This window comes from Panulirus ornatus, chromosome 34 (assembly GCF_036320965.1).
Source record: "Panulirus ornatus isolate Po-2019 chromosome 34, ASM3632096v1, whole genome shotgun sequence".
Classification (NCBI taxonomy): domain Eukaryota; kingdom Metazoa; phylum Arthropoda; class Malacostraca; order Decapoda; family Palinuridae; genus Panulirus; species Panulirus ornatus.
The window spans coordinates 20,142,539-20,165,377 of record NC_092257.1 but is presented as its reverse complement, the minus strand read 5'-3'; the positions used below and the strand labels follow the sequence as shown (position 1 = coordinate 20,165,377).

The window sequence follows — 22,839 nt, the reverse complement described above, 5'->3', positions numbered from 1 at the left end:
ATGTGTGGTAATAAAAAGAGTGTGGTTGAGAGAGCAGAAGAGAGTGTATTGAAAAAGTTTGGTCACATGAAGAGAATGAATGAGGAAAGATTGACAAAGAGGATATATGTGTCAGAGATGTAGGGAATGAGGAGTGGGAGACCAAATTGGAGGTGGAAGGATGGAGTGAAAAATATTTTGAGCAATCAGAGCGTGAACATACAGGAGGGTGAAAGGTGTGCAAGGAATAGAGTGAATTGGAACGATGTGGTATACTGGGGTCGACTTGCTGTCAGTGGATGAACCAGGGCATGTGAAGTGTCTGGGGTAAACCATGGAAAGTTTTGTGGGGTCTAGATGTGGAAAGGAAGCTGTGGTTTTGGTGCATTATGCATGACAGCTAGAGACTGAGTGTGAACGAGTGTGGCCTTTGTTGTCTTTTCCTAGTGCTACCTTGCACGCACGTGGGGGTAGGGGGTGCCATTTCATGTGTGGTGGGGTGGCGACAGGAATGGATAAAGGCAGCAAGTTGATTATGTACATTTGGTATATGTCTGGATATGTATATGTATGTATACATTGAAATGTATAGGTATGTATATGTGCGTTTGTTGGCGTTTATGCTTATACATGTGTTTGTGGGTGGGTTGGGCCATTCTTTCATCTGTTTCCTTGTGCTACTTCGCTAAAGCAGGAGACAGCAACAAAGCATATGAAAAAACTTAACCCCTGTTTCCCGAGTCAGCAAGGTAGCACAAGGAAACACTTGAAGAATGGCCCACCACTCATATACACGTATATACATAAACACCCATACATGCACATATACTTACATATACATATCAACGTATACATACATATACATACACAGACACATACATATATACTCATTTATATAGTAATACTGCCTTCATCCATTCCTGTTGTTACCACGCCACACAGGAAATAGACCCCCCCCCCAGAAATACTGTGAGGTAGCACCAGTTAAAGACAAAAAAGGCCACATTCGCTCACACTCAATCTCTAGCTGCCATGTGTATTGCACTGAAACCACAGCTCCCTTTCCACATCCAGGCCCCACAGACCTTTCCGTGGTTTACGACGCTTTACATGCCCTAGGTCAGTCCATTGACAGCACATCAACCTCGGTATACCCCACTGTTCCAATTAACTCTATTCCTTGCACGCCTTTCACCCTCCTGTATATTCAGGCCCCGATCGCTCAAAATCTCTTTCACTCCATCCTTCCACCCCCAATTTGGTCTCCTGCTTCTCCTTCTTCCCTCCACCTCTGACACATATATCCTCTTTATCAATCTTTCCTCACTCATCCTCTCCATGTGTCCAAACCATTTCAATACACCCTCTTCTGCTCTCTCAACCACACTCTTTAAAACCACACATCTCTCTTACCCTTTCATTATTTACTTGATCAAACCACCTCACACCACATACTATCCTCAAACATTTCATTTCCAACACATCCACCCTCCTCTGTGACGGGTGTGTGATGTCATCGTGGTTGTTTAATTTGTTTATTGATGGGGGGGGGGGGGGATGCTAATGCAAGAGGTTTGGGGAGAGAGGCGGAGAGAGGCGAGTATGCAGTCTGTTGGGATGAAAGGGCTTGGGAAGTCAGTCAGTTATTGTTCGCTGGTGTTAAGGCACTGGTTGTTGATTCGAGTGAGAATCTGCAGAAGTTGGTGACTGAGTTTGGAAAAGTGTGGGAAAAGAGTAAGTTTAGAGTAAATGTGAATAAGAGCAAGGTTATTAGGTTCAGCAGGGTTGAGGGACGTTAGTTGGGATGTAAGTTTGAATGGAGAAAAATTAGAGGAAGTGAAGTGTTTTAGATATCTGGGAATGGACTTGGCAGCGAATGGAGGTATTCCGTGATGAAAGTCATGAAGGTGAAATCGCACTTCATTAGTTCATACAATTTTATTCAACGTAATTTTTCTGTTCGTGTGGCGCGACATGTTTCGTGGAGACAGTCCACCTCATTAGGTGCCAGTGCTTAAAAAAGTTATTTAAATCCGAGCATCACAACGGAGTAACGCCGTCTAGCACCAATCAGTAGACCCAAGTACTGCAAGAAGATAGGACAGACAAGAGGTAGTTCACCACCACAACATGCACAAAATTTTTAAATTACTTACTCGAAGGTCCACCGGTTCAACTCCAGGACGGACAGGATGAGAGATAAGGCGCTTGTTTATATTTATGTGTGTGTGTAAACATATTCCTACCTCAGTGCGTCCTATGTCGCCAGGGAATTTGAACCTCGCGTCACGCGTCGAGAGATCACCGATTCAGGATATTCTTGTAAAATGGTTTAGTTGTTAGTAAATAAAACTTTAGAATGTAAGAATAATGAAAGTGACGATGAAAATGTGGCGGGAGTGGAAACGTGAATTAGTTGAGTGATTAACCAAGGGAACGGAAATAATTGCCTTGGCAATACAAGAAGTGGCATCCTTCGCAGAACAGGTCAGCACGGACGGAAGCAAGACAGTTCGCCTCGACCCTGGGTCCATCATGTTAACTATAACCATGCCGGTGAGCCATGCCTCGCTTCGTTACACAGACTTCCTTTATAGAATGTGCATGGCTCGTCCCCTAGGAAGGGTAAAGAGCCAATAATATCTACAAGACACACTGATAACTTCGGTTTCAACATCGCAACTATAGAGTTTAGGGTCAACTATAGTGGCTCACGTGGCCGTGCGCCTGCATGGGTCTAAGATTATCTTACCATTGTGTGGACGGAAACAGCTGTACCAAGGACGTACATTCGTCAATAGGTATTGACCAACCTGACAATCCTACGTACCATTATGAAACATTGAACGAAATCGCACGATATATATATGTTCGAGGGGGTTATAATCGTGTGTTGGTACACCTCCGGTTTTGCCATAAGCCACTCTTTTAAAACTGCTGTAACTACTGGTACCGCTGCTGTGTTTAATGCCCGCATGTAATGCTATCGTTTATTTATGTAGATTACATGTTGTGTAAGGATGAATGTGAACATACTCATTCTCTCCATGTGACCAAACCATTTCAAAACACCCTCTTCTGCTCTCTCAACCACACTTCTTATTACCACACATCTCTCTTACCCTTTCGTTACTTACTCGATCAAACCACCTCACACCACATATTGTCCTCAAACATCTCATTTCTAACACATCCACCCTCCTCCGCACAATTCTATAGCCCACGCCTCGCAACCATATAACATTTTCGGAACCACTATTCCTTCAAACATACCCATTTTTGCTTTCCGAGATAGTGTTCTTGCCTTCCACACATTTTTCAACGCCCCCAGAACTTTCGCCCCCTCCCCCACCCTATTACTCCCTTCCGCTTCCACGGTTCCATCCGCTGCCAAATCCACTCCCAGATATCTAAAACACTTCACTTCCTCCAGTTTTTCTCTATTCAAACTTACCTCCCAATTGACTTGTCCCTCAACCCTATTGTACCTAATAACCTTGCTCTTATTCACATTTCCTCTCAGCTTTCTTCTTTCACACACTTTATCAAACTCATTCACCAGCTTCTGCAGTTTCTCACCCGAATCAGCCACCAGCGCTGTATCATCAGCGAACAACAACTGACTCCTTCCCAAGCTCTCTCATCCACAACAGACTGCATACTTGCTCCTCTCTCCAAAACTCTTGCATTCACCTCCCTAACACCCCCATCCATAAACAAATTAAACAACCACGGAGACATCATGCACCCCTGTCGCAAACCAACATTCACTGAGAACCAGTCACTTTCCTCTCTTCTTACTCGTACACATGCCTTACATCCTCGATAAAAATTTTTCACTGCTTCTAACAACTTGCCTCCCACACCATATATTCTTAATACTTTTCACAGAGCATCTCTATCAACTCTTTTATTTGCTTTCTCCAGATCCATTAATGCTACATACAGATCCATTTGGTTTTCTACATATTTCTCATATACATTCTTCAAAGCAAACACCTGATCCACACATCCTCTACCACTTCTGAAACCACACTGCTCTTCCCCAATCTGATGCTCTGTACATTCCTTCACCCTCTCTATCAACACCCTCCCATATAATTTCCCAGGAATACTCAATAAACTTATACCTCTGTAATTTGAGCATTCACCTTTATCCCCTTTGCCTTTGCACAGTGGCACTATGCAAGCATTCCGCCAATCCTCATGCACCTCACCATTAGTCATATATACATTGAATATCCTTACCAACCAGTCAACAACACAGTCACCCCCCTTTTTTTTAATAAATTCCACTGCAATACCATTCAAACCCGCTGCCTTGCCGGCTTTCATCTTCTGCAAAGCTTTTACTACCTCTTCTCTGTTTACCAAATCATTCTCCTTAACCCTCTCACTTTGCACACCACCTCGACCAAAACACCCTATGTCTGCTACTCTATCTCAAACACATTCAGCAAACCTTCAAAATACTCACTCCATCTCCTTCTCACATCACCACTACTTGTGATTATCACCTCCCCATTTGCGCCCTTCACTGAAGTTCCCATTTGCTCCCTTGTCTTACACACTTTACCTCCTTCCAAAACATCTTTTTATTCCCCCCAAAATTTAATGATACTCTCTCACCCCAACTCTCATTTGCCCTCTTTTTCACCTCTTGCAACTTTCTCTTGACCTCCTGCCTCTTTCTTTTATACTTCTCCCACTCATTTGCATTATTTCCCTGCAAAAACCATCCAAATGCCTCTCTCTTCTCTTTCACTAACAGTCTTACTTCTTCATCCCTCCACTCACTCCCCTTTCTAATCTGTCCATCTCCCACGCTTCTCATGCCACCAGCATCTTTTGCGCAAGCCATCACTACTTCCCTAAATACATCCCATTCCTCCCCCACTCCCCCTATGTCCTTTGTTCTCACCTTTTTCCATTCTGTACTCATTCTCTCCCGGTACTTCCTCACAGTAGTCTCCTTCCCAAGCTCACTTACTCTCACCACTCTCTTCACCCCAACATTCTCACTTTTCTGAAAACCTCCACAAGATAATGATCAGACATCCCTTCAGTTGGACCTCTCAGCACATTGACATCCAAAAGTGTCTCTTTCGCGTGCCTGTCAATTAACACGTAATCCAATAACGCTATCTGGCCATCTCTCCTACTTACATACGTATACTTATGTATATCTCTTTTTTCAACCACGTATTCCCCATCATCAGTTCTTTTTCAGCGCACAAATCTACAAGCTCTTCACCATTTCCATTTACAACACTGAACACCCCATGTACACCAATTATTCCCTCAACTGCCTCATTACTCACCTTTGCATTCAAATCACTCATCACTATAGCCCGGTCACGTGCATCAAAACTACTGACACACTCACTCAACTGTTCCCGAAACACCTGCCTCATGATCTTTCTTCTCATACCCAGGTGCATATACACCAATAATCACCCATCTCTCTCCATCCGCTTTCAGTTTTACCCATATCAATCCAGAATTTACTTTTTTACACTCTATCACATACTCCCACCACTCCTGTTTCAGGAGTAGTGCTACTCCTTTCCTTGCTCTTGTTCTCTCACCAACCCCTGACTTTACTCCCAAGACATTCCCAAACCACTCTTCCCCTTTACCCTTTAGCTTCGTTTCACTCAGAGCCAGAACATCCAGGTTCCTTTCCTCAAACATGTTACTTATCTCTCTTTTTTTTTCATCTTGGTTACATCCACACACATTTAGACACCTCAATCTGAGCCTTCGGGGAGGATGAGCACTCCCTGCGAGACTCCTTCTTCTGTTTCCTCTTTTAGAAAGTTAAAATACAAGGAAGGGAGGGTTTGTAGCCCTCGCTCCCGTCCCCTTTAGTCGCCTTCTAAGACATGAAGAATGCACGGGAAGTATTCTTTCTCCCCTATCCCCAGGGATAAAAAACATTATTATTATTATAGTTATTATTGATATATTATTATTATTATTATTATTATTATTATTATATTATTATTATTATTATTATTATAATGCAAATGAGTGGGAGATGTATAAAAGAAAGAGGCAGAAGGTCAAGAGAAAAGTGCAAGAGGTGAAAAAGAGGGCATATGAGAGTTGGGGTGAGAGAGTATCATTAAATTTTAGGGAGAATAAAAAGATGTTTTGGAAGGAGGTAAATAAAGTGCATAAGACAAGGGAACAAATGGGAACTTCAGTGAAGGGGCTAATGGGGAGGTGATAACAAGTAGTGGTGATGTGAGAAGGAGATGGAGTGAGTATTTTGAAGGTTTGTTGAATGTGTTTGATGATAGAGTGGCAGATATAGGGTGTTTTGGTCAAGGTGGTGTGCAAAGTGAGAGGGTTAGGGAAAATAATTTGGTAAGCAGATAAGAGGTAGTAAAAGCTTTGCGGAAGATGAAAGCCGGCAAGGCAGCGGGTTTGGATGGTATTGCAGTGGAAGTTATCAAAAAAGTGGGTGACTGTATTGTTGACTTGTTGATAAGGTTATTTAATGTATGTATGACTCATGGTGAGGTGCCTGAGGATTGGCGGATTGCTTGCATAGTGCCATTGTTCATAGGCAAAGGGGATGAAGGTGAGTGCTCAAATTACAGAGGTATAAGTTTGTTGAGTATTCCTGGTAAATTATATGGGAGGGTATTGATTGAGAGGGTGAAGGCATGTATAGAGCATCAGATTGGGGAAGAGCAGTGTGGTTTCAGAAGTGGTAGAGGAAGTGTGGATCAGGTGTTTGCTTTGAAGAATGTATGTGAGAAATACTTAGAAAAGCAAATGGATTTGTATAAAGCATTTATGGATCTGGAGAAGGCATATGATAGAGTTGATAGAGATGCTCTGTGGAAGGTATTAAGAATATATGGTGTGGGAGGCAAGTTGTTAGAAGCAGTGAAAAGTTTTTATCGAGGATGTAAGGCATGTGTACGTGTAGGAAGAGAGGAAAGTGATTGGTTCTCAGTGAATGTAGGTTTGCGGCAGAGGTGTGTGATGTCTCCATGGTTGTTTAATTTGTTTATGGATGGGGTTGTTAGGGAGATGAATGCAAGAGTTTTGGAAAGAGGGGCAAGTATGCAGTCTGTTGTGGATGAGAGAGCTTGGGAAGTGAGTCAGTTGTTATTCGCTGATGATACAGCGCTGGTGGCTGATTCATGTGAGAAACTGCAGAAACTGGTGGCTGAGTTTGGTAAAGTGTGTGAAAGAAGAAAGTTGAGAGTAAATGTGAATAAGACAAGGTTTTTAGGTACAGTAGGGCTGAGGGTCAAGTCATTTGGGAGGTAAGTTTGAATGGAGAAAAACTGGAGGAAGTGAAGTGTTTTAGATATCTGGGAGTGGATTTGGCAGTGGATGGAACCATGGAAGCGGAAGTGAATCATAAGGTGGAGGAGGGGGCGAAAATTCTGGGAGCCTTGAAGAATGTGTGGAAGTCGAGAACATTATCTCGGAAAGCAAAAATGGGTGTGTTAAAAGGAATAGTGGTTCCGAACATGTTGTATGGTCGCGAGGCGTGGGCTATGGATAGAGTTGTGCGCAGGAGGGTGAATGTGCTGGAAATGAGATGTTTGAGGACGATATGTGGTGTGAGGTGGTTTGATCAAGTAAGTAATAAGAATAGGGTAAGAGAGATGTGTGGTAATAAAAAGAGTGTGGTTGAGAGAGCAGAAGAGGGTGTTTTGAAATGGTTTGGTCACATGGAGAGAATGAGTGAGGAAAGATGACATAGAGGATAAATGTGTCAGAGGTGGAGGGAACGAGGAGAAGTGGGAGACCAAATTGGAGGTGGAAAGATGGAGTGAAAAAGATTTTGAGTGATTGGGGCCTGAACATGCAGGAGGGTGAAAGGCGTGGAAGGAATAGAGTGAGTTGTGACGATGTGGTATATTGGGGTCGACGTGCTGTCAATGGATTGAACCAGGGCATGTGAAGCGTCTAGGGTAAACCATAGAAAGTTCTGTGGGGCCTGGTTGTGGAAAGGGAGCTGTGGTTTCAGTGCATTATTACATGACAGCTAGAGACTGAGTGTGAACCAATGTGGCCTTTGTTATCTTTTGCTAGCGCTACCTCGCACACATGAGGGGGGAGGGGGTTGTTATATCATGTGTGGCGATGGGAATGAATAAAGGCAGACAGTATGAATTATGTACATGTGTATATATGTCTGTGTGTGTATATATATGTATACGTTGAGATGTATAGGTATGTATATTTGCGTGTGTGGACGTGTATGTATATACATGTGTATGTGGGTGGGTTGGGCCATTCTTTCGTGTGTTTCCTATTGCTACCTCGCTAACGCGGGAGACAGCGTCAAAGTATAATAATAAATGAAATATTATTATTATTCTATACACATGTAATTTACGTATGTATTTCTGTCTTCAGTGGTCTGTTTAGCAGGCTTGAGATGTTTTTACTGTAATGATTAATATATTGGGAAACATTGGCTTCCCTGCCTGTCGGTGTCCTCCCATATAGGAAACAGCAACTGACTCACTTCAGGCCTACCTTTGACCAATCAGGGACCACCCCAGAGATAAACGTCATCACCCAGCTTGCTCCTTACTTCTTGGCAGCACAGAATTATCTCGGATTGCACACCAGCCAGATATCTACCAGACTGGATTATTTTCTATCCATTGGATTAGTATTCTGTTTATTTCTTTTTTAGATTATATAGTTTAGTGAGAGTTTGGTGTATGATGAGTGTATTTTGGCCGGTATTTTATACATATTATATGTAACCCAAGGACACTTCCGAACTCAGTCACCAGTTTCCGCAGTCTCTCTCTCATATCTGTCACCAGTGCTGTATCTTCATCATGCAACAAGTGACTCACTTCCCTGGCCCTCTCATCCTCCACTCATTGTGTTCTAGCCCCTCTCTCAAAGAATTGCGCCATTACGTTCTTCACCAACATTGCCACAGACCAGCCTTCGCTTGTAGCCACTCACCCTCCTCTGTTTTTATTTGGACACACACCTTACACACTTGATGAAAACCTCTCACAACTTCTGGTAGCTTTCCTCCCACACCATATATGCTTTCTCCAGATCCATAAATGATGCATACATATCCTTATGTTTCACTTAGTATTTCTCTCACAAATATTGCAAAGCAAACACTTTATCCATGTATCCTGTACCACTTATGAAACCACATTGTTTTTCTCCAATCTGATGCTTTGTACATTCCTTCGCCCTCTAAATCACTACCCTCCCTTACAGCTTACTTGGTATACTCAACAAACTCATACCTCTTTAGTTTGAACACTCACCTTTGTCTCCCCTTCCCTTTATTCAGTGACACTATATGTGCATTCTGTCAATCTTCTGGCACCTTAGCATGATCGATAAGTACGTTGAAAATCTTATCTAACTAATCAACAACACTGTGACCTTAAATTCAACTGCAGCATGATACATCTTTCACCCTGTCATCAAATACATTCATGTCCCTCAAAACATTCACTCCATCTACTCTTTATTCCTCCACTAACTGTTACTGCTTTCCCAGTAACCTTGTTCACCAGTATTCCCATTTGTTCTCTGTTTTTTTGCACAGTTTAACTATCTTTTGATACATCTTAATTCTCCATGAAGTTTACTGATACAGTACCTTAGCTTAGTCATTGTGAATCTACTGTGTGTGACTTTTGGGATTCCTTTCATGAAGAGACAAATTCTAGAGTGTCCCCAATTCATAAACAAAGGTATTTATTTCCGTATTTGGTTTTAGTCTTGTCCCGAAACTTTTTCCCTGAACCTTTCTCATTTATGCAGGTTTGCTCTCATGCTTGCAGGGGAGAGACATAGGTTTTGAAATTTGAAAAACTTTTCTCGGAGGCATTGTACAAGTGAGCACTTTTTATTGGATTCTTTGCTCTGTCCTTCCCTCCTGTCTTTCTTTCTCTTTACCAATTTCAACCACTTTTGGGTTGACAGGTGTGCTTTTTGAATTCTGAGCTACTAGATTGGCCATGAGTGAGTAGGTTAATGGTATCATTGCTGTGGTAGTTTCTGATTGGCAGGAGGTAGGCCCAAGATGAGCAAACTGCCACTAACTAGTTCGGAAGATAGTACCAGGTAGGGAATTCATTTCATTGTTTTCTAGATATCATTGTAGAGGATGTTAGTAGGACATGCCTCAAAATGAAAAAGCTTATCAAATTTAAAAGCTTACATTTTTTGCAGATCATAGAAACCATGGCTTACACAGAAAATGTGGCAAATTTCATCGATGCTCTTGGACCTTTCTACGAATTCATCGACATTCCAGGCAAAAAAGCAAAAATTAACAACCATATCAAGGATTTACCAGATAATGACTCTCCCAGCAACCGTTATGAGGCCTTACAGGGAAGTGACAGTCATGTAACCAATGGCCATCATCATGTACATAAAATGAATGGGAATCAAGAAAGTGACAGTGATGCTGGATATGATGTTGAGCAATCATCTAGTCAAGATTCTTCTCCGCAGCTTCTTTCTGTTACTGGTGAATTGCCTTTTCCAACTGGAGTGGTGAGTGCTTGATACTGATTCTTATAGAGGAGCAGAGGTATTGTTGAATGGAATCATAATGAAGTAATATATCGGTAATAGAAATTGGTAGTGTATACCTCTCTGTTAATATTGTTCACTCAACCAATTGCTGCTCACTTTATATGGACCTTGATTTAGCTGGAATTTTTGAGATATAAGATATGCTAAAGTAATCTGAAAGTATCCTTTTTTTTATGAGCCTTCATAAAAGATGCTAAAGAAATGGTTGAGTATACTGGTTTATGAGCCTTTAACCATAAAACATGGTAAAGAAATGGGTAAGTATACTTATTTATGAGCCTTTATAAAACATTCAAAAGAAATGGGTAAATGTACTTGTTTATGAGTCTTGATTTAGGATAAGATGGGTAAGTATTCTTGTTTATTAGCCTTTAACCAAGTTGAAATGAGCGAGAAGTCACTTAGCTCTATGTGCTTGGATTAAAATAATACATATGACACGCTGTTTACTGCAGGCATTATAGCACTCATACTCTCAAGCATTTCCACTCAGATTTTGAAAGTATCATTGATCTTAGATATCTTCATCATAAGTGTGTGGTTCATTGTAAGTGTTGGTGTTTGTGCTGTCTCTGCATAGTGGAAAAAATTAACTGGTATGTTGTCTGAAAAATTGTATACATTCTGATTCCTTTGGAAATTGTGACTGGTTTGGGCTAAAAGGCTGATCTTATGTTCATTTTTCTCACAGTGCTCATATTCAAACAAATTAATTGACAGCAACTGTTCTTTTGTTTTTTCTGTCTTTAGATCTGACGTTCAGAAACAGTATCAGCCATCAGAGAGTACTTACAAGAACTTTCAATGAGGTTTTGCATGAAGGCAGGACTAGCCCATTGCTTTCACTGCTGGAAAATAAAAGTGTGAGTAATGTGTTCCCAAGTGTTATGTATGAAAAAGAGACATAGCACATTTGTGGAGTGAAAACCAGCTGCTTGTAGGCGCAAAGAGCAGACCACTACCTGGGCTAAAGGAGTGACCCTTAATGGCCACTTAAGTGCTGGCAAACTGCACGGCCATCACTAACCCTCCTGATATCCAGATGGGTAGTACTAGTAATATAGCTCCCAGGTCAGTGTGTGCTCATTACATGCTGCTTGCCAAAAAGAGAAACAGTACCTTCATTTGTACCTATGAGTGCCTACAATGAGATTTGATGATAATGGCATGGCTAGCATGAAGAGTTCACTGCATTTCTCACTTGAGGAGTAAGTTGCCACCTGCATTACGCAGTTATCTTCACTATTTTCTCGGGAAGGTATGATAAGATATGCCATCTTCTGCTTTTACTTTTACATTTGATATTTAAAAACCAGGGCATGTGCAGTGTCTGGGGTAAACCATGGAAAGTTCTGTGGGGCCTGGATGTGGAAAGGGAGCTGTTGTTTAGGTGCATTATTATATTATTACATTATTAGAGACTGAGTGTGAATGAATGTGGCCTTTGTTGTCTTTTCCTAGTGCTGCCTTGCACATGTGAGAGGGAGGGGGTTGTTATTTCATGTGTGGTGAGGTGGCGATGGGAATGAATAAAGGCAGATAGTATGAATTATGTACATGTGTATATATGTATATGTCTGTGTGTATATATATGTATACGTTGAGATGTATAGGTATGTATATTTGCATGTGTGGATGTGTATGTATATACATGTGTGTGTGGGCGGGTTCGGCCATTCTTTCGTTTGTTTCTTTGCGCTACCTCGCTAATGCGGGAGACAGCGGCAAAGCAAAATGAATAAATAAATGAAATAGATAAATATTTAAAAACCCAAAGTAATTCTCAGTTTTTAACATAGAGGTATTATTTTACCCTCTTAGTTACTGTATTCATAGAGGACTCATGGTTTCCTTTTGATGTTCACGCCATGAATGTGCTGTTGGCTATTGTGTTTAAACATGCTGTGAGTTTTCAGTGAAAACCAACTGCATTTTGCAGCAGCCAGTGGTTATCCCTTAGGTATAACCTGTGAGACCTCCTTCCTGAAAAGGGCTTTGTATTAAAGGGACGTTTGAGGATATATAGTTGCTTATTGCAGGAAAGGGACATTTAAATGTGAAATTTATTTAAGTTAGAAGACGGTAGGTATTGAGTGAGTCATTCCTCCCATTTCACAACTCATGATGCTTATTAGTAAACATCATTTAATTAGTTATACATTATATGGACCTCTTTCATAGGGTTGTTGCATCTGTGAGACTGCGCTGTATGGGAACAGGATAAAATGGGCTCCTTTTGGGTGGAATGGTCATTGACGATCCTGGACTACTTCCCATTTGATGATGATGATTTAGTCTTACTGAAAATGACCTTGTACTTTCAGTGTTGCCACTTAGAGGCACAGTCTGGAAACTCCAGCATTAATGTGCTGAGATGGCTAGTTATGATTTGAAAGTTTAAGCATGATTTGACAATCCTTATAGGACTTCCATACTAGGTTGATCTGACCTCCAGTGTTCTAATTTACTGAATGGATTCTTTTTACTAACTGTCTGTCAGTAAGTAACAAACTAGATGAATAGAGAAATAAACTGCTTATCTTTCAAACCTTGTGACTCTCATTCACACCTTAAACTTTATTAAATGCTTACAGTTGTACCCTTAGTTTCTTACCATTATTATAGTCCAGATATTATTTTACTTAATTTCTGACCTACAGGAAAAAGAACTGAAGGAAACAGATGAAGAAGAGAATGAAGAGGATGATAATGAAGAAGAGGAGCTCATAGTTGTGAAGGAGAGGAATGAGAAAGAGAATACAACTACACACACCTTCTCTCTTACACCAAAAGTGTTTAGTGACTCCGACTCGGATGAAGAATATTCAGAACCAGCAGAGGTGAAGATAGAAGATGGTTTTGTTTTGTGAATTGACATCATTTTTGAAAATGCATGGATTGGAGTTTTTTCTTTTTGGTTTCCTGAGATTGTTTTAAGAGTTATTAGAAGATTCATTAATCATTGTCTTTTGTTGTACAAATATTGGTTTTTCAGTTCAGGATGTTTTTCTTATGTTGGCTGGGAGATTACAGGCAACTGAATGTCCTAATCAAAGACATCTCATTCATGTCTATTTTCATTTTTTTTTTTTTTTTTTTTTTTTTTTTTTTTTTTTTAATTTTCCAAAAGAAGGAACAGAGAATTCGGCCAGGTGAGGGTATTCCCTCAAAGGCCCAGTCCTCAGTTCTTAACGCTACCTCGCTAATGCGGGAAATGGCGAATAGTTTGAAAGAAAAGAAAGAAAGATATATATATATATATATATATATATATATATATATATATATATATATATATATGTATATATATATATATATATATATATATATATATATATATATATATATATATATATATATATGTATATATATATATATATATATATATATATATATATATATATATATATATATATATATATATATTTCTGATACCGGCTTCCTCCAGGAATTCCCTTAGAGGGATGGCCACAGCAAACATATAATTTTCGCTATACTCTCTATATTTACAAGTATATATACTTATGTATTGGCTGTCCTAGGATTCCCTTCTATCTTTATGAGGGTCCTGTAGTGCTCAGGAAGCTGGCCATGTCCACTGGTTGGGTCATAGGTCATAAAGATGAAGCAGCTTAGTCTAAGTTGTAGGAGCCTTTAGAAGGAGGACTTGGATAACACTAGGATTCTTTCATAGAAATTGATTTAAGCTAAGCCTTGTTACCAGTTTATTGATTATCCCTGTGGGAAGGATAAACTGTGACTGCCACAACCAGGATTCATACCCATGAGGCCTTGACTTTAGGTGGCCTATGCATGCACCATGATCAGTAATGCTTAACACCACTACACCATGGATGTCCCTATGAAGTACACAGCAATAAATAAATGCTTTTGTATCAGTTGCTAAATGATTCAGTGGTTACTAATGTTATTAAGGAGATGCCTTTTTAAGAACTTTTCCTAGTAATAGATTTTTTCTCTGTTTAAAGATGTTTTGTTTTGCTCTTTACTTCTGAACCCCAGCTTTGACACCGAAAGAATTTCCCAAGAAAGGCGTACATGACAAGTTTTTTTCATGATTGATTACCATTTCCCATTTTAGCGAGTTAGTACCAGGAACAGATGAAGAAAGGCTGTATCCATTCACATCTATTCTCTATCTGTCATGTGTAATGCACAAATACCACCGCTCTTCTCCACAACCAGGCCTTGCAGACCTTTGCATGGTTTACCTGAGATGCTACACTTACCCTGGTTCGGTCCATTGACAGCACATCAACTGTGTATCGCATTGTTCCAGTTCACTCTGTCTCATGAATACATGCTATTATTATCTATGTATATTTTACCTGTAATACCATATCTACTAAACATTGTACAGAATATTTATCTATCTATCTATATCTCTGATGCCTGTTCCAATTGGAACCCCCTCAAGGGGGTGGCCATGGCAATAGTCTCCATAAGTAGTGAACTCCATTGCTGCATCTTAGCCTTTAATGCCTCACCCTTAACAACTTTAGCTCAGAATACATTTCAGATAAAGTTTTGATAGCATAGCACTTTCCTTCATAATGCACTGTCTGCTCTCAAAGCAGTTGGTAACTGTGATGGTCAAGGGCCAATTGTCATTTCTTGAAGATTCTTTAGTTCCACTGTTACATTGCCTTCTGCCTCCCAGAACCTTATTCTGCTTTCATTGAGACTCATCTCCCAGGTGACTCACCCAAGTTCATATGGTCGTAGTTTGTGGTTCCTTTTCTTGATACCAGCAGCACCAGGGTGCTGCTTGTTCATCTCATTGGTGTTATGGAAAGTTTGGTAAGCTTCTAAACTGCAAGTAAGACACTGAATTGCATACAAAATGTGTAAAGAAATGCTCAAAGAACTGTGTAGGGTGATGTATGTGAGTGAACTGAATGTGCTTTAACTCTTACTTGGCATTTTTTATACATCTTTTTATGATAGAGCTGGATGTTGAGACCCATGAGTTAATGAAATTATAGTATAGATTAGATAAGTCCAAACCTCAGAATAAGCTTGAGTTGTTTTCCTGGAAAAGTCTGCATATTTCACAAATACATATCTGGAGTCAGTTATAATGTGTACATTGTAGCCTCTGATAGGATTCTACCTTTTTTCATCTTGTTAGTGACATATACAAATGTATATACATGAAAGAGTCTGGCAAATGTAGCCTTAGCTTCAGAAAAGCACTTTAAGTAGTAACTTATGTAAATACTAAAGAGGGGAAGTTTATAGAAGGTTTGTACTGTAGAGAAATAGCATTGGCTTATTGGCTGACACTTGTCCAGGGTTGTTGACCCCATGGAAGCTGGCTATGTTACACAGTCGATCAACACCTTAAAACCCTTTGTTACTGGCTAATTTTCTTCTTAGGGGATGCTTTCTTTCTTCTTGCTTGGCAAATTCACAAAACTAGTTGTTCATTTGAGTCCCTGGGCAAAAAATACTTTAGGTAGATTATATTTTCATGAACACAACAGAATGACTGGGGATGACACCACATGATGTCTGACACTGCCCAGTAGTTGTTCCAAACTCTTCCCGTGGTGCATCAAGATGAGCTTGATGCATTCATTAGCAATGCACAAATTGACAGAACGTACTCACAGTTCTTTTTTTGCTTTGACCATACGTAATGAGCTCATCATCATGCATTCACCAAATATCCTTGTATAAAAAGTCTGCACTTGATTGACAAACAGCTGAGAGGAAATAATTTGTGCTGTAATTCCTGTTGCTTTTTCCACATAAGTCAATTTATTTGAACAATTAGATATGAACACCTCATATAGGCTCCAAATGATCACATAAAATTAACAAATTTAATGAAAAAACTAAGGAAAACGTTGCCAAATATTCAGTATTTTTGCATGCCATAACATAAAAATGTGTGTGACTGATCTCATGTCTGTGAATGAATATTGGTTTATTATGAAGTTTGATGTTCTTTGCTGACCATTTTACCTGCAAAAACATAGCAAGTCTATGTACATCAAAGTATGGGTGTAACTGTGATGGAGCATGAATTAGATATTTTGTGAACTTAAATGGTCTTCACTATACACTGAAATGCCTTGTAGTTGATTGATATGGCTCCAACTTCTTGTTGGAGAAATGAGACTTTAGTTAGGCATTGGCAGGAAAGTGACATCCCAAAGGCATGACCCCATTGCTAATACCAGACTTAAGATTGAGATTGGTATAGTATTGGTTCTGTATTGGTGCGACTGTGAGTGCTCCATGTACATTTTAGTATTAAGCCATTATTATCTGACATAGAAAGGCAGGCTTTTGGCTGTGATAGGGAATGCTGGTCATGGTTTTGGAGCAGCTGCATGAGCTAAGGGAATGATAGGTGGGGGATGACCATGATGACATGTTTTGTTTGTTGCTGGTGAATTAAATTGTCTCAACTTTTAATGATAGAGTTATTGTACTTCTAGTTACTTGTGCTCTATTCTTATTGTTCTGTTTCTGAACTGGTTTGACCTCAGATGGGTTTAGAATCACTCATGGCACTCATTTTGATTTACCGTTTTACCATACTTTGCTGCAGTTCAAGCAAGACAGACATGATGGCTCCATTAATCCACATATTTTTCCCTCCATGTAATTCATGATATCTTATCTGAACCTATACAGGATGAGTCATACTCTATCCATTCCTCCTCCCAATCTTTCCACCTACCCCAACAAGTATTCCCTATTAAGGTTTTCCCCCAAAAATTAGTTCCTGGGACATATAAACTGTCTCATATATAAAAGTCAGGGTTAGATATGTATGTATTTTTTGTTTTATGTCATTCATTTATGATCTGCAGTAACTATTTGATCAGTTGCTTCTTATAGAGTGAAGGGATGCTTTCATGATGGTTTAATTGATTGTACCAAAATTTTTGAAGGAAGTTAATAAAGGGCACAGGAAATGCAGATTTACTTATGAAAAGATGCATTTCAGAGGATGAATTATTACTAGAGATACAGTGAACTGGAAGAGACACACATACAGGTGCCCTCATAGGCTGTTGTACTTGATATTTTCCATCCTTTACATCATATATTACACAAGTATGTTTTAGGATGAAATTTTGTAACAGTGTTTCTCCTTTCTTATCTTATTACTCTTTCATAGTGTATTTTGTTTTCTTTAATTTTCTCAAAGCCAAATTATATGATGGATTTCATATAGTGGTATAGAAAAGTTTCATTTGAATGAGTATTTCTGAATATTTGAAGCTCTTTGTTAATGAAACAAAAACTTAGTTATATAACCAATGCTTTGTATATTTTGCAGTTCTGTACCTGGTAGTTCCCATTTGTCTTCTCAAAAGTGACAAAAATATGTATTGGATTAGGTTTTTGTAACAGTCTTTCTTCTCGTTCCTCATCTTGTTACTACTCTGGGTTCTTATAGACCCCAGATCATCTGGCTCAAGTGGACACTCCTCTTGCTCAGCAGGCAGTATCTGCAACTCAGGTGCACCACCTCTCTGACAACCAGGTACTGAAAGTGCTAAACTTTTCATTTGGTTGGGGATGTACAGTGCATATTATCAGATAGAAAAATGACTGGGGTAGAACTCGATCAATTTCTTTTATCAGAGATATGATTATGATGTTATTCTAAGATATTATTCTAAGTATTTCTCACATACATTCTTTGCTTTGAAGAATGTATGTGAGAAATACTTAGAAAACAGATGGATTTGTATGTGGCATTTATGGTTCTGGAGAAGGCATATGATAGAGTTGATAGAGATGTTTTGTGGAAGGTATTAAAAGTATATGGTGTGGGAGGTAAGTTGCTAGAAGCAGTAAAGTTTTTATCAAGGATGTAAGGCATGTGTACAGGTGGGAAGAGGGGAAAGTGGTTGGTTCTCATTGAGTGTTGGTTTGTGGCAGGGGTGCATGATGTCTCATGGTTGTTTAATTTGTTTATGGATGGGGCTGTTAGGGAGGTGAATGCAAGAGTTTTGGAGAGAGGGGCAAGTATGCAGTCTGTTGTGGATGAGAGGGCTTGGGAAGCAAGTCAGTCATTGTTCGCTGATGATACAGCGCTGGTGGCTGATTTGTGTGAGGAACTGCAGAAGTTGGTAACTGAGTTTGGTAAAGTGTGTGAAAGAAGAAAGCTGAGAGTAAATGTGAATAAGAGCAAGGTAATTAGCTGGTAATTAGCTTCAGTAGGGTTGAGGGACAAGTTAATTAGGAGGTAAGTTTGAATGGTGACAAACTAGAGGAAGTGAAGTTGTTTTAGATATCTGGAAGTGGATTTAGCAGTGGATGGTTCCATGAAAGCGGAAGTGAGTCACATGGTGGGGGAGGGGGTGAAGGTTCTGGGAGCGTTGAAGAATGTGTGGAAGGCAAGAACGTTATCTCGGAGAGCAACAATGGGTATGTTTGAAGGAATAGTGGTTCCAACAATGTTATATGGTTGCGAGGTTTGGGCTATAGATAGTGTTGTGTGGAGGAGGATGGATGTGTTGGAAATGAGATATTTGAGGAAAATATGTGGCTTGTGGTGGTTTGATCGAGTAAGTAATGAAAGGGTAAGAGAGATGTGTGGTAATAAAAAGAGTGTGGTTGATAGAGCAGAAGAGGGTGTATTGAAATGGTTTGGTCACATGGAGAGAATGAGTGAGGAAAGATTGACAAAGAGGATATATGTGTCAGGTAGAGGGAATGAGGAGAAGTGGGAGACCAAATTAGAGGTGGAAAAATGGAGTGAAAAAGATTTTGAGCGATCAGGGCCTGAACATACAGGAGGGTGAAGGGCGTGCAAGGAACAGAGTGAATTTGAATGATGTGGTATACTGGGGTCGATGTGCTGTCAATGGATTGAACCAGGGCATGTGAAGTGTCTGGGGTAAACCATGGAAAGTTTTGTGGTGCCTGGATGTGGAAAGGGAGCTGTGGTTTCATTGCATTACACATGACAGCAAGAGACTGAGTGTGAATGAATGTAGCCTTTGTTGTCCTTTCATAGTACTACCTTGCGCACGCGTGGGGGGATAGGTGTGCTGTTTTTCATGTTTGGCGGGTTGGAGATGAGAATGGATGAAGGCAGCATGTATGAATATGAACATGTGTATATATGTATATATCTATGTATGTATATGTATGTATTCATTGAAATGTATAGGTATGTATATGTGCATCTGTGGGTGTTTATGTATATACAAGTGTATTTCGGTGGGTTGGGCCATTCTTTCGTCTATTTCCTTACGCTACCTCGCTAACGTGGGAGATAGTGACTAAGTATAATGATAGTAATAATAATGATTATGGTAGTGAAACTGTCAGGCTTATTCTGTCATGAAATGCTGCAAGAAGGTTAACTAGAACTCTGTGTCCATTCCAGTACTGCTTCAGACATTAAAGGAAATGAAGCTGATGTGCCTTTATTACAGCTCAAATGTATATGGTATTGAAGGCCTTGTCTCTTTTGTAAAGATCCTGGCCTGTGAAGATTTCACAGAGATCTAGCTATCATAATGTGGAGATATTCATGATAAGGAAAAGTATTTTGTTTCTGTTTAAATTCAGTATGTTGCCACCAGACTCCACCTCCTAGTGGTTGCACTGTAGGTGAAAAGTCACTTTAGGAAGGCTGTATCATTGTTAGCAGTTGGAAAGGAATATTGTCTTGTCAAGGACCTTCTCACTCCAAAGGAGTCCATCTTTTCCCTGTGGGTTGCTGTTTTGAGGTTGCAGGAGGGTCCTTGGATTTTGAAATGATAATAATGATACAGTATGTATAGAATGTATAAGCCGATGATAATGATACAGTATGTTCAGTATGCATAAGCCTTTGATAACGCAATATGTTTTCAATGAATGTGTATATTAGCTAACTTTTTTTTATGTTGGCTTAGAGAATTTATGTATCATAAATGCCTTATTTCATTCATAATGTCTTTTTTTCATTTAGATGTGCATGACATGGTGAAAATGAAAAGACAAAACCTCATTTTGATTATGAAGATGAACTGTTATGTGTAAGAAATATTTTGGGGGCCTCTAAATATAACTAGGGTCAGAGTGAATGGATTAAAAGATCGTATTATTATGAGACTGGCCTTGATCTGTTGTAGAGGTAGAGGGCAAACCTGTATAAAGGAATCAGGAAAAGATTTAACTGAGAGAGAGAGAAGGAAATGATGATTTCAAGAGATAAGCAGATGATGAGTGCAAGGTTGTGTAATTTCTTAGGAGAGAGAGAGAAAGGAGTAAATGATGTGATGCAGAAAGTCTAGGTTGATTATGATATGCACCTTAAGAAATGTGTGTGTAGAGTGAGAAAGAAAGAAATTAAATTTGAATTAACACCTTCCTGTTATAAAGATTTACATCAAATGATTGAGGAGAAAGTTTTATTAGATGATGATATGAAAATGAAATGTGATTAGAGAGAGACAGTAGTATAATGTACAGGAAAAATAAAGATAATGAATTAGAATCTTGAAAAATTAGCAGGCAGAAGCATGCAGATGTTAACCCTTAAATGACTCCTGTCACCATTTGGTGATCCTTTGGAAGATGAGCTTCATTTAATTGTCATATGACAGTTTGACTTTTCCTGCATCATAACCCTTAAATGCTGGAAGTTGTCATATGATGATTTGCTTAGTAGGCATGAAGAATCATCTCATGAGCTCTAATTTTTGTGGGCTTATTTAGAACAACCCACCAGTATTTTGATATTTTGATGGCTGCAGAGTGTTTCCTGGTCACCATTGGTGCTTATTACAGAGACTGCCACTCTCTAAGGGTAACTCCGAAGTTTAAATATACATGTAGATAAATGTACCTATGTGAAAATATATGGAAAGTGTAGAACTGCAAGTAAGTGTGTGTGATAGTAACCAAAAATAGTGATGTGTCATTAAGTGAAAATGTATCATGAGGCTCAACTCCCACACCCCTTCCTAACCTTCTCCATTGGAGGAATTATGTATTATCTGCAGGGTTGTCTCAGGGTTTTATATCTATCTATCTATCTAATCTCTGATGCCTATTTGCTTTAGGAGCTTCCAAAAGGGGGTGGCTGTGCGAAGTCTCAATAACTGTTGAACTCCAGTGCCACTTCGTAGCCCGTAGTGCCTCACCATTACTAGGCCACTGGCAGAGGGCAACTTTAGCGAAGCGTGTCTAGTGGCTCCCACCTAATGTTCCTATGAAATATTTTACCAAATGTGTCTACCTAATATTCTTGCCTGTTGTTACAACCTACTACTTCTTCCTAATGCTCCCAGCTGATGCTCCTACCTACTTCTGCCTAATGTTTAAGCCTAAAGCTCCTTTCTAATGTTTCTATCCACTCCTGTTTATTGCTTCTTCCAATTTGCCAAAAGGTAGGGATAGTGGAAATCGGTCACTGCAGGAAAATCTAAGAGTTGCTAGGAATGAGTTGTGTGAGTTTAAGTGTTGTCAAGTGTTATCTGTGACAAGGAGGGATTGTATATTTGTGGACAGAATACCAGCAGGCCACATGTAGGTGAGGCAGAAATTAAAGACAGCTTCATGGGTCAAAGGAGTGCAGCATAACAACCACTGAAGACCTGGTTCATTTTGCAGTCATCACTAACCCTCCCAATACCCAGGCAGGTAGCACTGATAATATACTTCACTGGTGCTACCTTGCTGATGCAGGGTGAGGAATGGGAAGTATATAGGGAAGCAGTGATTGCATGTGTAAGAGATGAATGTTACATGCAAAAGGTGGGAGGTTGGTAGATTAGAGTGGGTAGTGAGAAAATGGAGGCGTTTGGGCAGTACCTACAAGGAAAGAGTGCAAGTGATTGGGAGTTGTATAAGAGAAAGCAGCAGGAGGTCAAGAGGAAGGTGCAAATGTTGAAAAAGAGGGTAGTTGAGAGTTGGGTGAGAAAGTATCATTAAACTTTATGGAGAATAAGATGTTTTGGAAGGAGGTGAATGATGTGTGAAAGACAAGAACAAATGGGAACATCGATGAAGGGGGCAAAAAGGGAAGTGATATCAGGTACTGATGGAGTGAGGATGAGATGGAGTGAGTATTTTGAAGGATTGTAAAATTTTGATGGCAGTGGCAGATGTAGGATGTTTTGGTCAGGGTGATGTGTAAAGTGAGAGAGTCAGGGAGAGTGGTTTGGTGAAAAGAGAAGAGGTGGTGAAAGCTTTGCATGGTGTGTGAAGTGGGAGAGTCAGGGAGAGTGGTTTGGGGAAGAGAGAAGAGGTGGTGAAAGCTTTGCGGAACATGAAAATTCGGCAAGGCAGCAGGAGTGG

The 22,839-nt window shown here is 39.8% G+C and overlaps 2 protein-coding genes across 8 annotated transcripts in view; one reads left to right on the top strand and one right to left on the bottom strand.

The window, feature by feature from the left end:
- The window catches only part of GatA (glutamyl-tRNA(Gln) amidotransferase subunit A, mitochondrial), a 106,772-nt gene extending 104,487 nt beyond the window's left edge, over positions 1-2,285 (bottom strand). Inside the window, exon 1 of the mRNA XM_071682701.1 lies at positions 2,136-2,285. The gene's annotated coding sequence lies outside the window, so the exon portion shown is untranslated. The remainder of the gene's footprint in view (positions 1-2,135) is intronic.
- LOC139759980 (acyl-CoA-binding domain-containing protein 5-like) overlaps positions 1-22,839 on the top strand; it is a 50,145-nt gene that overhangs the window by 9,023 nt on the left and 18,283 nt on the right. For 4 of the 7 annotated variants that reach the window (XM_071682706.1, XM_071682708.1, XM_071682705.1 and 1 more), the window contains 3 exons: positions 10,180-10,509; positions 13,212-13,391; positions 17,993-18,079. In XM_071682706.1, coding sequence (XP_071538807.1) covers positions 10,180-10,509; positions 13,212-13,391; positions 17,993-18,079 — 597 coding nt within the window. Of the gene's footprint in view, positions 1-2,324; positions 2,536-2,633; positions 2,781-10,179; positions 10,510-13,211; positions 13,392-17,992; positions 18,080-22,839 lie in introns of those variants that run through there. The other 3 variants (XM_071682710.1, XM_071682711.1, XM_071682709.1) reach the window with 3 other exon arrangements.